Source organism: Mesoplodon bidens (assembly GCF_964165515.1).
Source record: "Mesoplodon bidens genome assembly, chromosome: 2".
NCBI lineage: Eukaryota > Metazoa > Chordata > Mammalia > Artiodactyla > Ziphiidae > Mesoplodon > Mesoplodon bidens.
The window spans coordinates 171,216,100-171,233,868 of record NC_138177.1 but is presented as its reverse complement, the minus strand read 5'-3'; the positions used below and the strand labels follow the sequence as shown (position 1 = coordinate 171,233,868).

Sequence of the window (17,769 nt, the reverse complement as noted above, 5' to 3'; positions counted from 1 at the left end):
AGGTCACAGGCTAGTGATGGAACCAGGAGAAGCCACTTTTCCCAGCTGTGATTCCAGGTCCCTATAGGGGACCCCCCGCAGTGGTGACGGCGTGCAGGGCTGAGACCACTGCACTCATCTCACACTCCTCTGGCTCCTTCTTTACTGCCGAGTAACAAAGCAGTGCTCACGCTGAGAGCTACCACAGTCCTGCTGTACTGAAGGTCTGCAGAAAGGCACAGAGAGGGCTGACGGATCCCTGCACACACAGCAAGTGAGAGCAAAAAGAGAAGCTGGGCTTTACACCCCATCTGTTTGTATGTTTACCTTTCCTTGTTCCAAATAAGGTTAAAGGTAGCAGCACCACACCTTCCTAACTCAATACCCACCCCCTTACCCACCCATTCCTCTCAGGCACATGGCACTTTACTGTTAGAAAAACATTTCCATGACTGTTCCCTTCCTAGAGGCTCCCTTTAGCATCCAGAAGTGGCAGGACTGGGACAGTCAGACCCATTTTACAGACAAGGTTCCTGAAGGTTAAGTGATGCCTCCAAGGGCACACGGAAACTCTGCAAGGGAAAGTGTGAATCAGTATGGTATTCCTCCACCTCTACCCCTCCCAACTGTCTCCATTTCAAAGGCCTCACTCAGTCCTCCATTTGTTCATCCTTCAGTGGGCCATCGCTTTATTCTGGAGCCCTAGACCTGGATGCACACACGTACCCTGGGGCTCCATCCCTGCCTTACCCCACAAAGCCAAGAGGCTAGCTGTGAGCCAGATGCCCAGGGCTGTGTTGAAGATGCCAGGTCCAGATGGAGGAACGGACCAAGTAAGGCAGGAGTGGAGACCACTTTCCCCACCACCCATCAAGGAAACCTGGCAGTACACTGTCTAGTGAAGTAGGCCAGGGTGAAGGGGATGGCCTTCACTGGGACAGCCAAGATCAAATTCCTACTCTGTCATTTCCTAACTCTGTGGTTATTTCACCTCATCGTGCCTCAGTTTCCTCATCTGTCAAATGGGGGTAATAATGATTTCTACTCGGTGGTTTGTTCTGGGGAAGGAGATTATACATGTATCGTGTGCCTGGCACACAGTAAGTCTTCAGTAAACGTAGTTATTATTATTACCTGTTGACTCTCTTTGTGACCTTGAATAAGCTGATTCTCTCCTCTAGGCCTCTGACTCTACATCACAAAATGGGAAACTTGGAGAAAAATCACATTTTTTTCAGCTGCAAAATCAACCAGTTCTCTCAAATCTAAAGTAGAGAAAATCTGCTTGAGGCAAAGGTGGGGGGGTTTCTCCTTCAAACCTCACCTGAAATCTCCTTTACCAAACCCTGGGACTCTGCAGAATTGAGAACCACAGGACAGAACCATCTCTGTGAGCCCTTTCAGCACAGACGTTCCAGGGTTAAAAATACATATTTGCGGGCTTCCCTGGTGGCACAATGGTTGAGTCCGCCTGCCGATGCAGGGGACACGGGTTCGTGCCCCGGTCCAGGAGGATCCCACATGCCGCGGAGCAGCTGGGCTCGTGAGCCATGGCCGCTGAGCCTGCGTGTCCGGAGCCTGTGCTCCACAACGGAAGAGGCCACAGCAGTGAGAGGCCCACGTACCACACACACACACACAAAAAACAAACCACATTTGCAAGGCTCTGCTGTGCCCTGAGCACTGCACTAGTGTCAATGGGATAGAAAAAGGGAACGTCAGCCCCAGACGGGCCTCCACATAAAACAGATGCTCCGCATGCATTTGCTCCCCTTATTCCCTTCCCCTCTGTCCTACCCAGATGGGGAAACTGAGTCACGGGCCATGACATCAGAGAGTAATGGCGAGACTTAGAGAAGATGGTGGTGTCTCAGCCCTGGGTGCAGGGCATCTGCTGCCAGCTCAGGCCCAGTAACCCATGGGGCAATGCTGAGCCTTGCCAGGACTGGCTCAGACCCTCGATGGCCCAGCAGGGGAGGCCAGGATGCGGTGCCGTGGCAACGGCCAGCTGGTCACCTCCAGAGAGTCTAAGTGGCCTCCAGAAGGGGACTACCACTCTGAGCCAGGCCAGATAAAAACCCACATCACCCCCACGCCTCTCACCTCGGGGAATGGAACCTGGGTGCAGCCCATTCCCCACCCGCCTTGAAAGGCAGGGACTCTGCAGCCCACCTCCGCACCACGCCTGTGTGTGCGCACACACACGTGCACAAACACACACAGTGAGAGAAAAGCATGTTAGCCGACTGGGGGTGGCTCAGACCTAGAATCAAGAAACAATCCAAGAATAGTTCACTCACCATCCCTACATTCAGCAAACAGTTGTGCAGGACTTTTGTGGCAGGCAGAGCCCTTCCCCCCAAAAGTTTGCCTTGTTTATTTAATTAACAAGACCCTTTCTTCAAATAAAATCTTACAAGGAACCTCCAGAGATAAAAAGTAGATAAAGGGCAAGCTGCTGGGGAGATAGGGGCTTGGGACGCCCCCCTTCGGGCCCCTCATACTCCCCAGAGGGTCTCCAAAGAATGCCCAGAGTTCTAGAAGCCTCCGCATGAAACCAGCCCTAGAGTTCATCTAGTCCCACCTCCTCCCATCACAGGTGGGGAAAGGGGTGCCCATGGGGCAGGCTGGAGCCAGGTCTCCTGCTCAGGGTCTCACACCCCTGCTTCTCACTGTAGCTCGGGGCTGTATCCGGGGGGAAGCTCCAGCCGCACACACAATCAATCAGTCACAAAATAAAAGGGCTTTTTTCAACGATGAAGTCTGTCGGGTTCCTTTAAAATAAAGAGATCTGAAGGTAATTTTTTTAAGATTTTATTATACCCATAACCCACAAAGTGAGAGTCCCATGAGCTCCTTAGGAAAACTTCAGAAATAGTGAGGACACCTGGGGAGAGCTAAGGAACTTAATCTCACCAGAACGTGAGAGGGGATCACCGGTGTCCCGACTGCACTGTCCTCCCCCCGCCCCAGTCACTGCACGTCCTCACACAGAGGATGGCGGTGGGGTGTGGTCCTAGGACCTCTGAGAAACCAGCCCAGAACGAGCAGGTGGGAGGTGCTGGGGCTCCACGTCACTCTGGGAAACAGTTGCCTCACTCAGGCCCAGGCCAGGAGGAGAAGAGAGCCGAGAGGCCAGGCACCATGGCCATGTCGGCACAACTCCAGCGGGGCAGGGGTATAGACAAGGGCAGGTACAGTGCTAGCCTCATGGACAAATGGTGGAGGCTCAGGAGGCTGGGGACCGTGGTCTGGCTCCAGAGCCTGGGCTCTGGATACCAGGTTTCTCCCACCCAGGCTCCCGAGAGGCCTGAAGTCCCCTGACTGAAGAGCCCCTGACCTCACCAGAAAATGAGCTAAGCAAATCGCGACCGCTAATGGGGACTAAGGAGGAACTGACTCCATCAAACTCAGAAAGGGTAGCCCCCTGACTGCCACTCTCCCACCCGATCTCTATGAAGAGCTTCCCACGCCCCGGGAATACATATCCACACTTGATAACCGCAGAAGGTGGCTGTGATTGTCATCTCTCTCTATGTCATCCTTAGGGGCTCTGAGGCCAGAGAAGTTGAGTGACAAGCCCAAAGCAGCACAGCCCAGGAGGGGCAGCAGGTCTGACTCCAGGCCGAGCTCTCAACTGTTGGGTGACACCACTTCCCTGAGGACACCTGGGAGTCGGGTGCGCAGGGACAAGCCTCTTCTAGTCTCTGCACCTCCACCTACCCACAAACTGAGGAGATGTAAATCACTGCCCAAGCCTCTTGCAGGCTGAGGACCTCTCTGGGAATCTAATGAAAGAGATGGATTCTCTTTCCCAGATACAGAAAATTGTGTGTGCAATTTCCAGGGGATCTCTGAACCCCAAAGCCCTTTAGATAAAGAACGCAGGCCTGGATCCCATAAAGGACACTCCCCACCAGTACCCTGTGACAACAGAAGAGATTTTTACACCTTAAATCCAGGGGCCCTCACCCTGACTCTCCCCCAAACCTGGGGTCAGACCTGTGTGGGCTCAACCCTGGACAGAACGATGTGGCCATTGACATCTGAGCTCAGGTTCCCAGCGAGGGGACTGGGCATGCTCTGGACCCTTGGGTTCCCACACGATGTTATTCAAGCACGTCCCCACCCCACGGATGCAATATCATTTGATATCCGTGATAACCTGTAAGGTTGGCAGGGCAGAGAGCAGTATTTTCCCACTGCATGGTGGGGAGAAGTCAACCCCAAACGAGAAAGATGAGCTGCCCGATTGGAAACAGAGCCAGGACCGAGACCCCAGGTCTCCCAAGGACCAGCTCAGAGCTCTGTCCGCTGGACCTGGTGACAGCAAGTGAGATGAGGGTAAAGCAGAAGTTCAATCCCAGCTCCACCCCTTCTTACCTGTGTGACCTCCAGGCAGTCACTTCACTGTCTGAGCCAGAATTCCTCTCAGCTGTAAAGTGGGGGTAACCAGATCAGCCTCAAGGGGAGATTGGGAGGATCAGATGAGATGCTGATTGGGTCACTAGGATAAGAGGAAGGGACGGCTTCATGCAGTGAGTCCCACTGCCCAAAGCCCTCCAGGGCCTGCAGGGGCGGAGAGAAGGGCTTTCTCTTCCTAGAAGAGGGACTTCCTGTGTAGTAGGAAGGGTAGAAGCTGGGGGAGCGGCCACCGCAGGGCACAGAGGCCCTCCGCACCCTGCCCTGCCAGAAGCTGGGCTGAGCAGGGGATCCGGAAGAGGAGACAGCCGTCTGGGAGGGTAGGAGCCAGGTGCAGGTGAGACAGATGTGAGGAGAGACAGACTCACAGACAGAATCCAACAGAAGGAGAGAAGCCAAAACAGCCTCAGAGAGGAAGACAGATCCACACGCAGAGGAAGAAACTTTCGCACACTCAAAGACAAGAGGCAAACAGCGGCAGATGAGAGGCAGAACTGCCAAGCAAAGCAGTTCCGTTTCTCTTTCCTTGCAGAGAAGGGGACAGAGAAACTTGACAGATAGGAGGGAGGGCGGAAGGCAAAGACAGGGCAGAGGAGAGGACAGCAAGGGAAGCAGGCCAGGCTGGGAGAAGCAGGATTTCTCCACTAAGAGAAAGCTTCTGGAGAGAAAATCAAAATCTATGCCATACAATTTTTTCAAGCCTCCTTTACCAGTGTGAAGTCATCTGGGTATTTTAAGAACATGTGATGCATTATGCATGTCTCATTTTTTGTTGAAAGAAATCATGGTTAGTATATTTAAAGATGTGAATGCCTGGAAAATTATAGGGAGAGAAATGCGGGATTTTTTTCCCCTGAGTTTTCTGGGTTTCTCAGAATTTTCACATCTGCACCTGGCTTCCTGGTGTGTTGGGCAGAGAAAGGAAGGAACCAGAGAGAACATTCCTGCTTCTCCCCTTCCCGGCCTGTGCGCGGGACCTGGGATCAGCAGCCCAGGGTCCTTCTCAGGCTCTTCTCTCAGGTCCGCGCCCCATGCCTCAGGAGAGAGAAAATTGCACCCGCCCTTGGAAGCGCCACCTCAGTTTCTCCCGCAAGGCCTCCAGCGGCCTCAACCATAGGAGCACAGCGCCACCTGGAGGTCGTGGTAGAGATTGCAGCATGAGAGGGCTCCCATCACAAGCCCTGGGGTGCGGAAGGGCAGGAAGAAATGCAGACTATGAGCCAACTTAACTGCAGGCATGAATGAAGCCCCATCCTATGAAGCACCTTAAACACCAGGGAAGACCATGAGGGGGTGGGAGGGCTGAAGTTATGCCAATTTGGACGTTAATATTAGTATGACTTCATATGTACTCCACTCTCCCCGGCCTAGAGACCATTCAGGTTCAAGACACAAGGTGCCTGGTGCACTAGGTGCTTCATAAGTGCTTGTTGAGTTCAGCTGTGGCCCTCCAGGGTCATAGCCCAATCCTAGAGGAATCTGGATTTGAGGCACCTAATGTGAGGCAGTGGCTCTGGCAGGGACACAGGGTAAAGGTCAAGAGCTGAGGGCCCTCCCCCAGGCCTGGGCAGCCCCTCTGACCAGTGCCAGTGTCCCTGGCTTGGCCTCACGTGCCCCATTCTCGGGGAAGGGAAATGCCAGGTCCCTCGGCTGGCATCTGAAAAACAATAAGGCAGCAGCTGCAAGAGAAATGACTAATGAGCACTCCGGGGAGCGATTCAGGACATCGTACATGGAAACTTAGCTCATTCAAAATTGATAAGTTAACACTATCTAATTAGAGAGAAAATGTGCTGATCTCCCGGGCTTCCTGGGAATGTGGCTCTGAGTCTGCGGTAGGCAGCTCGCCTGAAGAGGGTCTTCATCTCAGGGCTTCGAAACTGCCCTCCCTCCTTCCTCATCCACCGCTGCGTCACAGACATGCTAAATGGCAGAGCTGAGTGGAGCCTTGGGGAGCGTCTAATCCAATCTCCTCCTTTTACAGACAGAAGTGAAGCCCAGAGTGGTTACATCACTCCATTAAGATCACACAGCAACAGAGCCAGGACCCGAGAGAAAGGCAGCCTCTGAGCTCCCAGTCCAGACCATTTACCACCACGCAATCACATTGTCCTGACTTTCCTGTGTGGAGCCCTCAAAGCTCTGGGCAGGTCATTGGACGTGAGGTTTCTCTTCCACAATCCATCTTGGATCCAGGCCCTCAAGAGAGACCCTTCCCTTGTTCCTTACAACCAAGCCATGGCCCTCATCTCTGGTCCAAAAACCAACTCCCACAGGCAGCCTCCCAGGATTGCTGGCCCCGCATCCACTATCTCATTCATTGGTTTTCTCATTCATTCCATGTACTTTCAGTGGTTAAGAGCCTGAGCTCTGGAGTCAGACTGCCTGGACTTAAATCCTGTCTTTCTTGGGTGCTCGAGCAACTTGACCTCTCTGGGCCTTGACTTCTTTTTCCTTGAAGTAAGAATAATACAAACACATAGCTCACAGTGAGGATTAAATGACATTAATCACGTCCAGTCTTTCGCCGGTACCTAGCAAAGAGCAAGCCCTAATGTTAGCTCTAACGAGTATAGAGTGATGACCTAAAAAAATTGTGCTGGAGCAGAAATAAAATACAGTTCCTGCCCAAGACATGGGTTCAGAGCAGGAATAGGACTGGATTATGGAATCTCAGGGGAGGGGTACCTAACCCGCCTGGGTGGGGAAAGTCAGGGAAGGGTTTTCTGGAGAGGACACCTAAAGGTGACTTTTGAAGGGTGAGGAGATGTTAGCAAGGTGAAGAAAGGACCAGAATGCCAGGGGCAGGACTCGGCAATAGCAAAGGCTAGGAGGCAGGAACAGCAACGTGTTTAAGGAAGCTCATCGGCTCTGTGTGGCTGGAGCCACAAGTGTGAGAGAGACGGATATGGAGAGGCTTGGAGAGGTGGCCAAGGGCTGGGTAACATGCCTTCATATGCCTTGCAGGAACCAGGGCTGGACCCTGGAGGTGACAGGGAGCCTGGGGAAGGACTTCAAGCAGAAGAGGGACGTGGTCCGATTGGTGTTTTAAATAGATCATTCTAGGCTCTGTGGGGTAGGTGTTCTCTGTCTGGCTCCCCTTCGGCAATGATACCCTGCCCTTGGTTGCTTTATCTTGAGTGGTCAGGGAATCTGCTCTAACCGGGCTAATCTCAAAGGCCATCCCAGCTGCGATATGCTGTGAACCACAAACACTCCAACAGCCGAGAGGCACCCATCCGTCCCGTGGGGCTTAGTCGTTTTCAAACAATGAGGACACAGTAAAAGACAATTCTGAGCACTTTGAGGGCAGGGACTGCATCATATTTGTTTCTGCATCCCCAGGCACAGAATACACATTTAGCAAATGTCTCTGAGATGAATAAACGCCCAGCAAGGATACCAAACCTGACAGCCTCTTCTGAGCATTCGAGAGGCCCTGCGGGATCATCCCCATCAGATCTCTCCACACCCAGCCTAGGACCAGGGTTGCAAAGGGTGTCAGAGATTGGCCTGGTTTGTCATGTTGTTTGCTTTTTGAATTTTCCATCACCATTCTGAATGAATTAGGATTCCAAAGACCTGCCTTCTGGCTTCTGCTCCACCAGGATAAGCCTCAACCTGCGGTCTATAAAACCAGGGGATGTGACTGGTGATTGTCAAGGTGCTGACTGGCTTCAGTTGTTGCTGGAACAGTTTTCCCTCTTAGCCTCTCAGCTTCAATGTGACTAAAGGCAAAGGGCTTTACAGTCAGACCTTGACAGCCTTGAGCAAATCACGTAAGCTGTAAAAAGGGGTGATATAGCTTCCCCTCCTGGTTCGCCCTAAATCTTAGAAACATACCTGATACCTGGAGAGTCTAACATTGCCAGGCTCATGACTATGCGTGGCTGTAGGCAAAAGGTAACCCTGCTGGACCTCGCTGTTCTCACTTGTAAAATAGGGGGAACAATACCCACTTTGCAGGACTGCAAGCATTCATGCTTATCAAGTGCCTCGCACAGAATTTCAAAACACCAGGAGCAATTACTCAAGACGATCCCTGCCTAATGCCGTCTGCCTAGGATTAGAGGCTGAGCATAAGGGTTGAGTCAAAATTCACAACAATCCCACCATCAGTTCCTTGTCTCCAAGTCACCACCAACCCCCAGCCTCAGTCCCACGGATCGGTTTAAGCCCCTTCAACCCTGCTGGTGACGAGGCTCCTTAAATGGAAGGTGGGAACTGGCACGGGTGATGGAGAGCATGGGGCAGTCTCAGTCCAGCCAGGCTGGGACCGAGTGTGGACCTCAGATCCGAAATCCGGGTACGTGTGTGTTCGTGTTCCCAACCAGCTGCCACTTCCTGAGGCAGAGACGGTGTGCTGCTCCTGTGTCTCCCACGATGGGTAATTCAACTCCACTCGGAGGAACACTCCACACAGAGTTAGTCTGCCCAGGATTTGAGTCAGACCGGGGTAAGGGCAGGCTGCCTTTGCTGCTTTTCCATCACGTGATCAGATCTACTCATGGAATCTAATGCCAAGGGCTGAACTCTGACAGATGAGCGCACAAGCCCCCCACGTCCCCACACACAGGCAGCTCATTCATCCTCTAAAACACGACCCTCTTTCAAAGTGTCTGCTGAAAGGACACAGGAAAACGGCAGACGCTTCGAGATGTTCAGAGGTCAGCCCCATCAATCCCCCCTCTCCCTGCCCACTCCCTGCCACCTATGTGTAAAGCCAGGGTCTTACCGCCTCCCTGGACAGGACTCACTATGGGCAAGTGGGTTCTCACGTCCGCCTCCTCCTCCAGTGTGGCCTCGTCCACTGACGTGGGGCACCAGCACCTTGTGGGGTGTTCCCGTGAACACTGAGGGACCCGTTAGCCCCACCACCGTGAGCAGGAGGGTCAAGGGTCTGAAGCAGCTGGGAGCTGAAATGTGGACCCCACCCCCACCCCCACCCTTACTTGCTGTGTGTCCTTGAGCCACTGAACATGCCCCCTCGGGGCTTGCTTCCTCATCTGTAGGATGAGATGCCATGAGAGCCTGCAGGGTCTTGTGAGGATCGACTTACTATGAAATTAAAGTCTGAAAGAGCATCCAGTACATACGTTAGTGTCCTCCCTGCTGTCCCCAACACCCCTGTCCCATTCTCCCAACAGGTGAAATCCCACTGCCTGTGTTCAGGACGTCAGCACAGATGTCTTCAAAGACAACTCTCAGCAAGGCCAGGCGTGACCTGCGGGCATGTCTCCGGGGTGGCCCTCTCTCAGGCTAACCGGAGGCCCCCCAGCAACCCCCAGCAACCCCCATGCTTCAGCATCACCAAGCTGCACCACCTTGCAGGCAAGGAAGGACGCACAGAGGCCTCCAGGTCCCCAGCTCATTCCACCATAAAAGGATTCAATGCCATCCCGGGGCAGCTTCAGCCTAGCCACTGAACTCTCGTTCAAAGCAAGAGGCTGACACATGGCTATAACGTCTTTTATTTGTGCCATCCACGCTGGACGCGCAGAGAACCGGCGTCAGCCCCCTGAGAGCACCCCCATCTCCCCCGCACAAAGGAGGATCAGGCATGGATATTCAAAGCCAGGGAAGGGAGAGAGGAAAGCGCCGTGCGCGTGCCCTTGGACACTCAGAGGCGGTGAGAGAGGCTTCCCCACTTCTCCACACTCACAAACTCAAGCGGGACAGCTGAGGGGTGAGCAGGCCTGTGAGAAGGGCGGTGTGATTACACCCACGGGATGTGAACTTTTCAGGGGTGGGCCGGGGGGCCGGGAGAGGCTCTGTGTTCAGGATGCTGGCTGCTACTTTTCCGTGGGGCCAGCCTTGGAGAGGAGCTGGGAAAGCCCGAGGCTGGGGCAGCAGTGCCCTTACTGCTTCCTCTGGGAAAACCAGAGCCCTCAGCCCGCTCAGGCCTCGGGAGTTCCAAGCCAGGGTGGACGCGTGCTCCGGTGGCCCTCTCGTTAGGTCCGTGGTGGCCCCAGGAGGGCTGCAGCTAAGCGGCCCCATCCTCACTGCCACGGGGATCACTGAATGGGCACCGGTCCGAGTGCCCCCGCAAATGACCTCTCTCCATTCTCTGACCAGAGTTCCGCCCTGTTAGGCAGAGGGCAGATGCAGGATTTCACTTCCTTTTGTCCTGACACACGTGTGCGCACATGTAGGAGGCCAGCACGTGAGGGAAAGGGACTCGAGTGACGCGTCCAGCCTGACAACTTTTTTCCGGGCTGTAAGCAAGGGGGAAGAAGACTGCACAGTCTCTTCAGAAGCCGCTCCGCAAGGCAACTTTGCCTCCCCTCTGGCCGAGTCATTCAAGGCTCAAGTCCACAGGAACTGACACCTCACCAGAAAGGACGAGAAGACACCAGAACAGAAAAGCTGGAGGCCACTGACTTTGGCGCTTGAGCGGTGAGCTGTCCTCAGCCACGCACGCTCAGGGCCTCCAGGGGAGGGACGCGGCGCCACGGCGCCTGCCCCAGGGTGCGGCTATGAGTCTGTGCTCAGTACCGGAAAAGGTCCCCTGCATGTTGGAAAGACCGCCCTCTGCTGCTGGGGCTGTGAGATGACAACCGCCCACCACTGCTCTTCTAAAGGCCTGGAGATAAACAGCCCTGAAGTGGGGCGGGGGTCTCACTGTGGGGCCTCGAGACCATTAGCTGTTGTACAAGGGAATCACCCGGGTGATCGCCTGCCTGCAGATGGGGCACCTCTTGGGCTCCGGCAAGGCGTGGTAGCACTCGGCGCAGGAACACACGTGCCCGCACTCCAGGAAGACGCAAGACCGGAAGTTGCTCAGGCACACGACACAGGCGTGCTTCAGACTCTCCCGGTCCTCAGGGTTGGCTCGGCTCAGCAGCTGGGCCTCGTGCTCCCGGAACGCCTCCTCCATCTGCTGGAGGCGCAGTCGCTCTCGCCGCTGCACATACTGCTTCCGGAGGATGAAGAAGAGGGTAGCGCACGTGGCAAAGCCGAACACCAGCGTCAGGACCTTCCAGAGCCTGACGCTGGACTCCTGCCTCTGCAGCAGGCTGTCGAAGTCCTGGCTGCTCAGGTAGTACTGCATGCCCTGCTTGGGGGGCTGCAGACGGATGGAGCTGCTGTCCAGGACCAGCTCGCCCACCCCCGTGAGGGTGGCCCCCACCTTCAGCATCTCCTCGGTCTCCTGGACGCCCTTGGGCCGCTCCCCGCTGATGTAGTGGCCGATGACGTCCGTGAAGGACTGGATGGAGGGGTGGAACTTCTCGTACACAGTCTCCAGGCCCAGATCCAGCGAGTCCAGGGGCTTCAGCACCCGCACGGCCACATCCACGCCATCCTCGTGGGGCACCAGGTCAAAGGGCACCACGTTGGTCCTCTGGTGAATGATCTTGGAACAGTCGTTCCTACAAGAGAACTCAAGATAAAACAAAGGATGGCAGATACCTCGCACCAGGGCAGGGGTAGAGAGCACCTCGATGCCAGGAGGACAGTTTGAAGTCCGAAGCGAGTGGAAGACTACAACAGAAATCACAATTGTCCAGAGCCTCAGAAGAGGGAAGCTTGGTTTTTTAGGTTCTCAGGCGATCTCAGTGGGCACCAAATATTGTCACAGATCACCTCTACTCTTTATTTCCCTTTGCCCCTGTAAGACAGACTGATTTTTTTTATCTTAAATAAATGCCTCAAAAAAATTAAAAATAGAGCTACCATACGACCCAGCAATCCCACTTCAGAGTATATATCTAAAAGAACTAAAACCTGGATCTAGAAGAGGCATCTGTGCTCCCGTGTTCACTGCAAGGTTATTCACAACAGCCAAGAAACGGAAACCACCTAAATGTCTATCGACAAATGAATAAAGAAAATGTGGTATATACATAACAAGGGAATACTATTCAGCCTTTATAAAAAAAAAAAGAAGAAGAAGGAAATCCTGCCGCATGTGACAACATGCGTGAACCTGGAGGACATTAAGCAAAGCGAACTGAGGCAGACGGACAGAAGGACAGGTACTGCACGATTCCATTTACATGAGGTATCTGAAGTAGCCAAACTCACAGAAACAGTAAAACAGTGGTTGCCAGGGGCTGAGGGAAAAAGAAAATGGGGAGTTGCTGTTCACCGGGTATAAAGTTTCACTTCTACAAGATGAGTAAGTTCAAAATCCCCTGTACAACCTTGTGCCTGGAGTGAACAGGACTGTACTGTTGTACTTAAAATTTGGTTAAAAGGGAAGATCTCAGGTTAAGTGTTCTTACCACAATAAAAATTAAAATAAAATAGAAATCCAAAACAAAGCCCTCCTACCATCAGCTGGAAAAATGGAACTCCATGTAATAGCATGAAATTATCTTAACAGGTACTGAAATCATTAATCCATGCCATAAATCAGTGTTTCTCAAACCTCAGTGTGCATATCCACAGACTCCAGGTCCCCTATCCTGGAAATTCTGGCTCAGTAGGTCTGGAACGGAGCCCAGGAATCTGCATTTGGACAGGATGCCTAGATGACAGCAGTGGAAGAGGTGCTCAGACCACGCACAAGAATATCAGCAGCACTGAGAGACCGGTCTCCGCCCTGTCTCGGGAAAAGCTTGAAGACGTGGAAACAGGGCCAGGACACCGACACCTGAACCGACCACCTGTGTGGTTTGGGCCCGTGGCGCAAGGCTACGCACCAGAGGCGAGTCGTCCGGTTCCACACCATCTTGTGCTCCTGAAGCGTCAGCCGCTGGATCACCCCCTTGCAATTTTCCACAAACTGGCTGTTAAGCGTTTCTTTAACAGACCGAACGGCTCCTGAATGGAAACAAATTATTTTATTTCTGAAGAACTGTTCCGCCCTTTCCTTTAAAGTAATTTAAATTTTGTATTTCGTTTGAGTGAGTTTAATTAATCAACATGATGAAAACATCATCACCGTAAGTTATGCTTTGGGGCACTCTGCTAAGCAGTTTACACGGATCACATCATTTCAGTTTTACAGCAACCCTGTAATGTATATTTTAGAGGTGGAGCGATGACGGTTCGAAAAGGTTGCATAATTTCGCCAGGATCACACAGCAGTAACACAGGTCTTTCTGACCCCAAAGTCCAAGTTCTGAACCACTGCCCCAAGGCTACAAAAGGCCCTCAACGTCAGCCAAGAAAACCTTTACCAAACTTTTAGAAGAGGGAGTTATTTTTCATTTTACCAATAAATAAATATACCTTCAATAACAGCATAAGGCACACATTTTCCTGGAGCTTCTGAAAGAATACTCTTTAAGTCTTCACCCAAGTGGATTCTTTTAGCTCCCTAAACGGAAACAACAGATTGAATTGACTGCTGAATACTGATATGCTCAAACAAGTGAAAAAAGAAAAAAGACTATTTACGTTTTTCACGTTGAGAGACTAAGGACATCAGGCAGGAAGGAGACTACGGAGAATCTGATTCCGAAGCTGTGTCCCAGAACTTTTACCATATAAACAGGCTTGGGGCAGCGCCTCATCTCTGCCATCTGCAGAATGGGGGTGCCACTTACACTCCTCCAGTTAACCAAACATTCACTCCTTTTCATTTTAACTTTTTAAGACAAAAATATAAAAGATACTAATCAATTTGTATACCATAGATCTGAATGTAATTTGATCTTTTCCTGACAACACAGAACCATGCAGCCAAAGGGCTTATGCGTAAAAGCACCTCAAGTAGTGACCAGTACGTGGTAGGGGCTTGGGCCACGGTAGGTATAATTATCACCGGGCCCTTGTCAGTTCATGCTCTGCATGAGACATTATAATAAAGGGCTGCCTTTGCATCACAGGGCAAGGCTTCGGGAACCGGTGCCAAACACTGTTCTTCTACTCTTCAGTTTGCCTCTCTTCCCTCATAATCAGGCAAGCACAGTTACCTCTGCTGCTACCCTCCTCTCACAATCCCCAGTTCTCCATCCCTTCCCATTCAGCTTCCAACCTGCCGTGCTTGGGAACCAACCAAGCCTGTTACTGATGCGTCAAAAGTAAGATAAAATTAGGGCTTCCCTGGTGGCGCAGTGGTTGAGAGTCCGCCTGCCGATGCAGGGGACGCGGGTTCGTGCCCTGGTCCGGGAAGATCCCACATGCCGTGGAGTGGCTGGGCCCATGAGCCCTGGCCGCTGAGCCTGCACTTCCGGAGCCTGTGCTCCGCAACGGGAGAGGCCACAGCAGTGAGAGGCCCGCGTACCGCAAAAAAAAAAAGTAAGATAAAATTAATAAAACCACTGAACATTTTCTGAGCCAGGCACTGTGCTGGGCGCTAGGGATTCAGGGATGAATGAAGGACAGTTCCTGCTTTCAGGTATTTCCATCAACAAATCCGTAAGGACGCCGGATGAGTAATCTCTAAAGAGGTGAGGAGGTACTGGATACATACTAAGGTCACTCTAAGTTTAAGCTGCTGCTGCACAGTAAAAAACAGGAGCAAGGTCAATAAAAACCTATTAACCATGTACACTGGGAAGATAATAAAAACAATGGCAATAACAACAACTAACCCTCAGTTTATTTACTCCTTTATTATCTGTCTCTCCCTCCACTGGACTATTGAACTTAGGAGGGCTAGGGCCTTGTCGGTCTTGTTCACTGCTGTCCCCCTAGTGCCGAGAGAGTGCCTGACACATAGCAGGCACTAAATATATATTTGATGAATAAATCAGCAAATAAATAAGCACTTAGATATACTACATTCCAGGCACTCTGCTAAGCACTTTAAATGCATAACCCCATTTAATGCTCATACCATCCCTATACGGCAGACATTATTATGCCCAATTACAGATAAGGAAACTGAGGCTCAGAGAAGTGAAGTAATTTGCCCAAAGTCACACAGCTAGTAAAGTATCCACCATAGGATAGTTGGTTAAATTTTTTTAAAAAGGAAGGGAGGGGGAATTCAGTCAGAAAGACCTGGGATTGAATCAAGCTTCAATGCCTCTACTGTGACTTTGGGTAACTTAATTTATCTGAGTCTCAGTTTCAAAACCTGTAAGAGGCAGGGGACACAATCTCACAGGATTTTCATGTGGATTAAATGAAACTTAAGTGTGAAAGAATCCAGACCAGGGGCCGGCACATAGTAGGCATGTGATAAATAAGCATTCCCATCACTATGAGAGATGCAAAAGGATAAGACACAAGCCCTACTCCAGAAGTTTTATAATCTGATCAAGAAACGAGAACCGGGGGCTTCCCTGGTGGCGCAGTGGTTGGGAGTCCGCCTGCCGATGCGGGGGACACGGGTTCGTGCCCCGATCCCGGAGGATCCCACGTGCCGCGGAGCAGCTGGGCCCCCGAGCCATGGCCGCGGAGCCTGTGCGTCCGGAGCCTGTGCTCCGCAACGGGATAGGCCGCAGCAGTGAGAGGCCCGCGTACAGCAAAAAAAAAAGAAACTAGAACCTAAAATATGAGAAGCCCCAACTGTTTTTCCAAGAAGGGTCTATTTCTTTCATCCTCATTTAGGAACTAATCAGCAAAGCTTTTAAGGTCACCCAAAGATGGGTCACTGCTTCAGAGGATCCCACCTCCCGCCAACTTGATGCCAATGTGATTTCGGATTCGGAGTCAGAAAGTAAAGTATCAGTTACAATCACAGCCAATCACTTCAGGAGTAACTTATTTAATTAAGCAAACAAGAAGGCAGTTGGAATCTCACCAGGATGTCATTCACACCACAGATTCAATTCCTTGGTAACTAGGTGCATTCCAGGCAGATTCCAAAACTCCCTTCATGGCAGGGATTTCGCACATTTGTTTCTAAGCTCTTAATGTAAACAATCTGATGATAATGAAGTTAGGTTTAGGAATCCGTCTCTCAAATAAATGTCAAATTAAGCCCTAACTGTTGTATTATGAAACTGCAGCCAAAACAAATCCACAAATATTTACTGGGCATCTACTCTTTGTTAAGCATTGGGTTAGAACCTAGAAGAAGGGTAAATAAGATCCTGTCTCTGACCTAACGAGGTCCATCTCTCGTGAGCTGCTGACACATTCACAACTGAGCAATGTAGTCAACAAGAAAAAATCCTATACTTGGAATCAAAAGACCTAAGTTTAAGTTCCAAGCTGACTAGCTGTATAGACCTTTCCTCGGAGTCTCGATTTCTTGATCTGCAATCCGGAGGTGTCATTTTAACTACCCCAAGAAATTACTGTGAAGAAAAACTAAAACCAAGATGGAAACGTGTTGTGTAAGTTGTAAAGTGCAGCTCAGGAAAGTGGGTGGCATTTCCTAAAGGGCTATTAATATAAAAAGGAAGTCTTTTAGAAGCAAGGAGCTGAGTGGTTATGTAGTAGGTAAATCTAGGGCTTCTGTATTCGCGGTTCCCTCTGTCTGAATTACTCTTCCCCAGGCACCTGCACTGCCCCCCCCCAAGTCTTCCTGGGCTCTGCTCAAATGTCACCCTATTTAAATGTCACCCTTTCTCCAGCACTCCATGTCCTCTCTTCCTTGCATTACTCTGTAGTATTTATCCCCATGTGTCACACCATCTGATTGACTTGTTTATTGTCTGTCTGGTTGGACTAGAATGGAATCTCCATGAGGTCAGGGACTTCTGTCTGTTCCACCCACGCGATACCCTCAGCGCCTGGAGCATAGCAGGTGTTCAATAAATATTTGTCGAATAAAATAATTAAGTCAAGATTCATTCTGAGTAATGAGAGAGACTTAGGAGAAAGGGGGCAGTAAAGCAGTTATCACGAGACCGGAATTCTGATCCTAGTTCCTCCGTCTACCGGCCGGGCGACACCCTCTCAGAGCCTGTTTCCTTCTCTTGGATCTTCTCCGAGGGTGGAACGGCCCACGGCGAATCGGGGGCTCACCATTACCCCGGGCAGGATGACCGGCTGAGGTCAGACGGGCGCTAGCACTGACCTTGAGCTCTTGGGCGACCTGGGCCTTCTGCCGGTACACGGAGTACAGGACAGCGGTGACGACAGAGCTGGTGCCCAGCAGGATGAACTGGCCCAGCGAGGCCCGCCCTCCGCTCTCCATGGCTGCGCCGAGCCCTGGGCGCGGACTGGGACGCCGCCAAGGTCAGGCCCCACAACGCGCGACCCCCGTCCTCCGCCTCCTGCCACCTCCCTCCACCCGGAATCGCACCCCCAGCACTGTCTCTACCGGAAACGCGCAACCGGTCGCCCAGTGATGACGCAAGACCTGGAACTGGAAGTGGGGCAGAGCAGACCGGAAGGTTGTGTTGCCAGGGTGATCGCCGGGCTTCAGCTGCTTCTGCTGGGGCCGGGTCTCCCAACTCGTACGTGGGGAACGGTTTTGCGAAGCTGAGTGATAGCTTGTCGCTCCGTGACCCTTTCGACACTCGGTGCATCAGCCATAATATCGCCCGCGTCGCCACGGTCTCAGTCCTTCTGGTTTCC

General features: G+C 51.9%; 1 protein-coding gene across 1 annotated transcript; it reads right to left on the bottom strand.

Moving 5' to 3' along the window:
• Positions 1-9,856: 9,856 nt before the first annotated feature.
• MUL1 (mitochondrial E3 ubiquitin protein ligase 1) lies at positions 9,857-17,483 on the bottom strand. The gene is made up of 4 exons (XM_081224149.1): positions 17,267-17,483; positions 13,579-13,666; positions 13,047-13,167; positions 9,857-11,771 (listed from the first exon to the last, which is right to left on the bottom strand). The coding sequence occupies exons 1-4, from the start codon at positions 17,384-17,386 to the stop codon at positions 11,042-11,044; spliced, it is 1,059 nt and encodes a 352-aa protein (XP_081080275.1). The 5' UTR covers positions 17,387-17,483; the 3' UTR covers positions 9,857-11,041.
• Between the last annotated feature and the right edge of the window lie 286 nt (positions 17,484-17,769).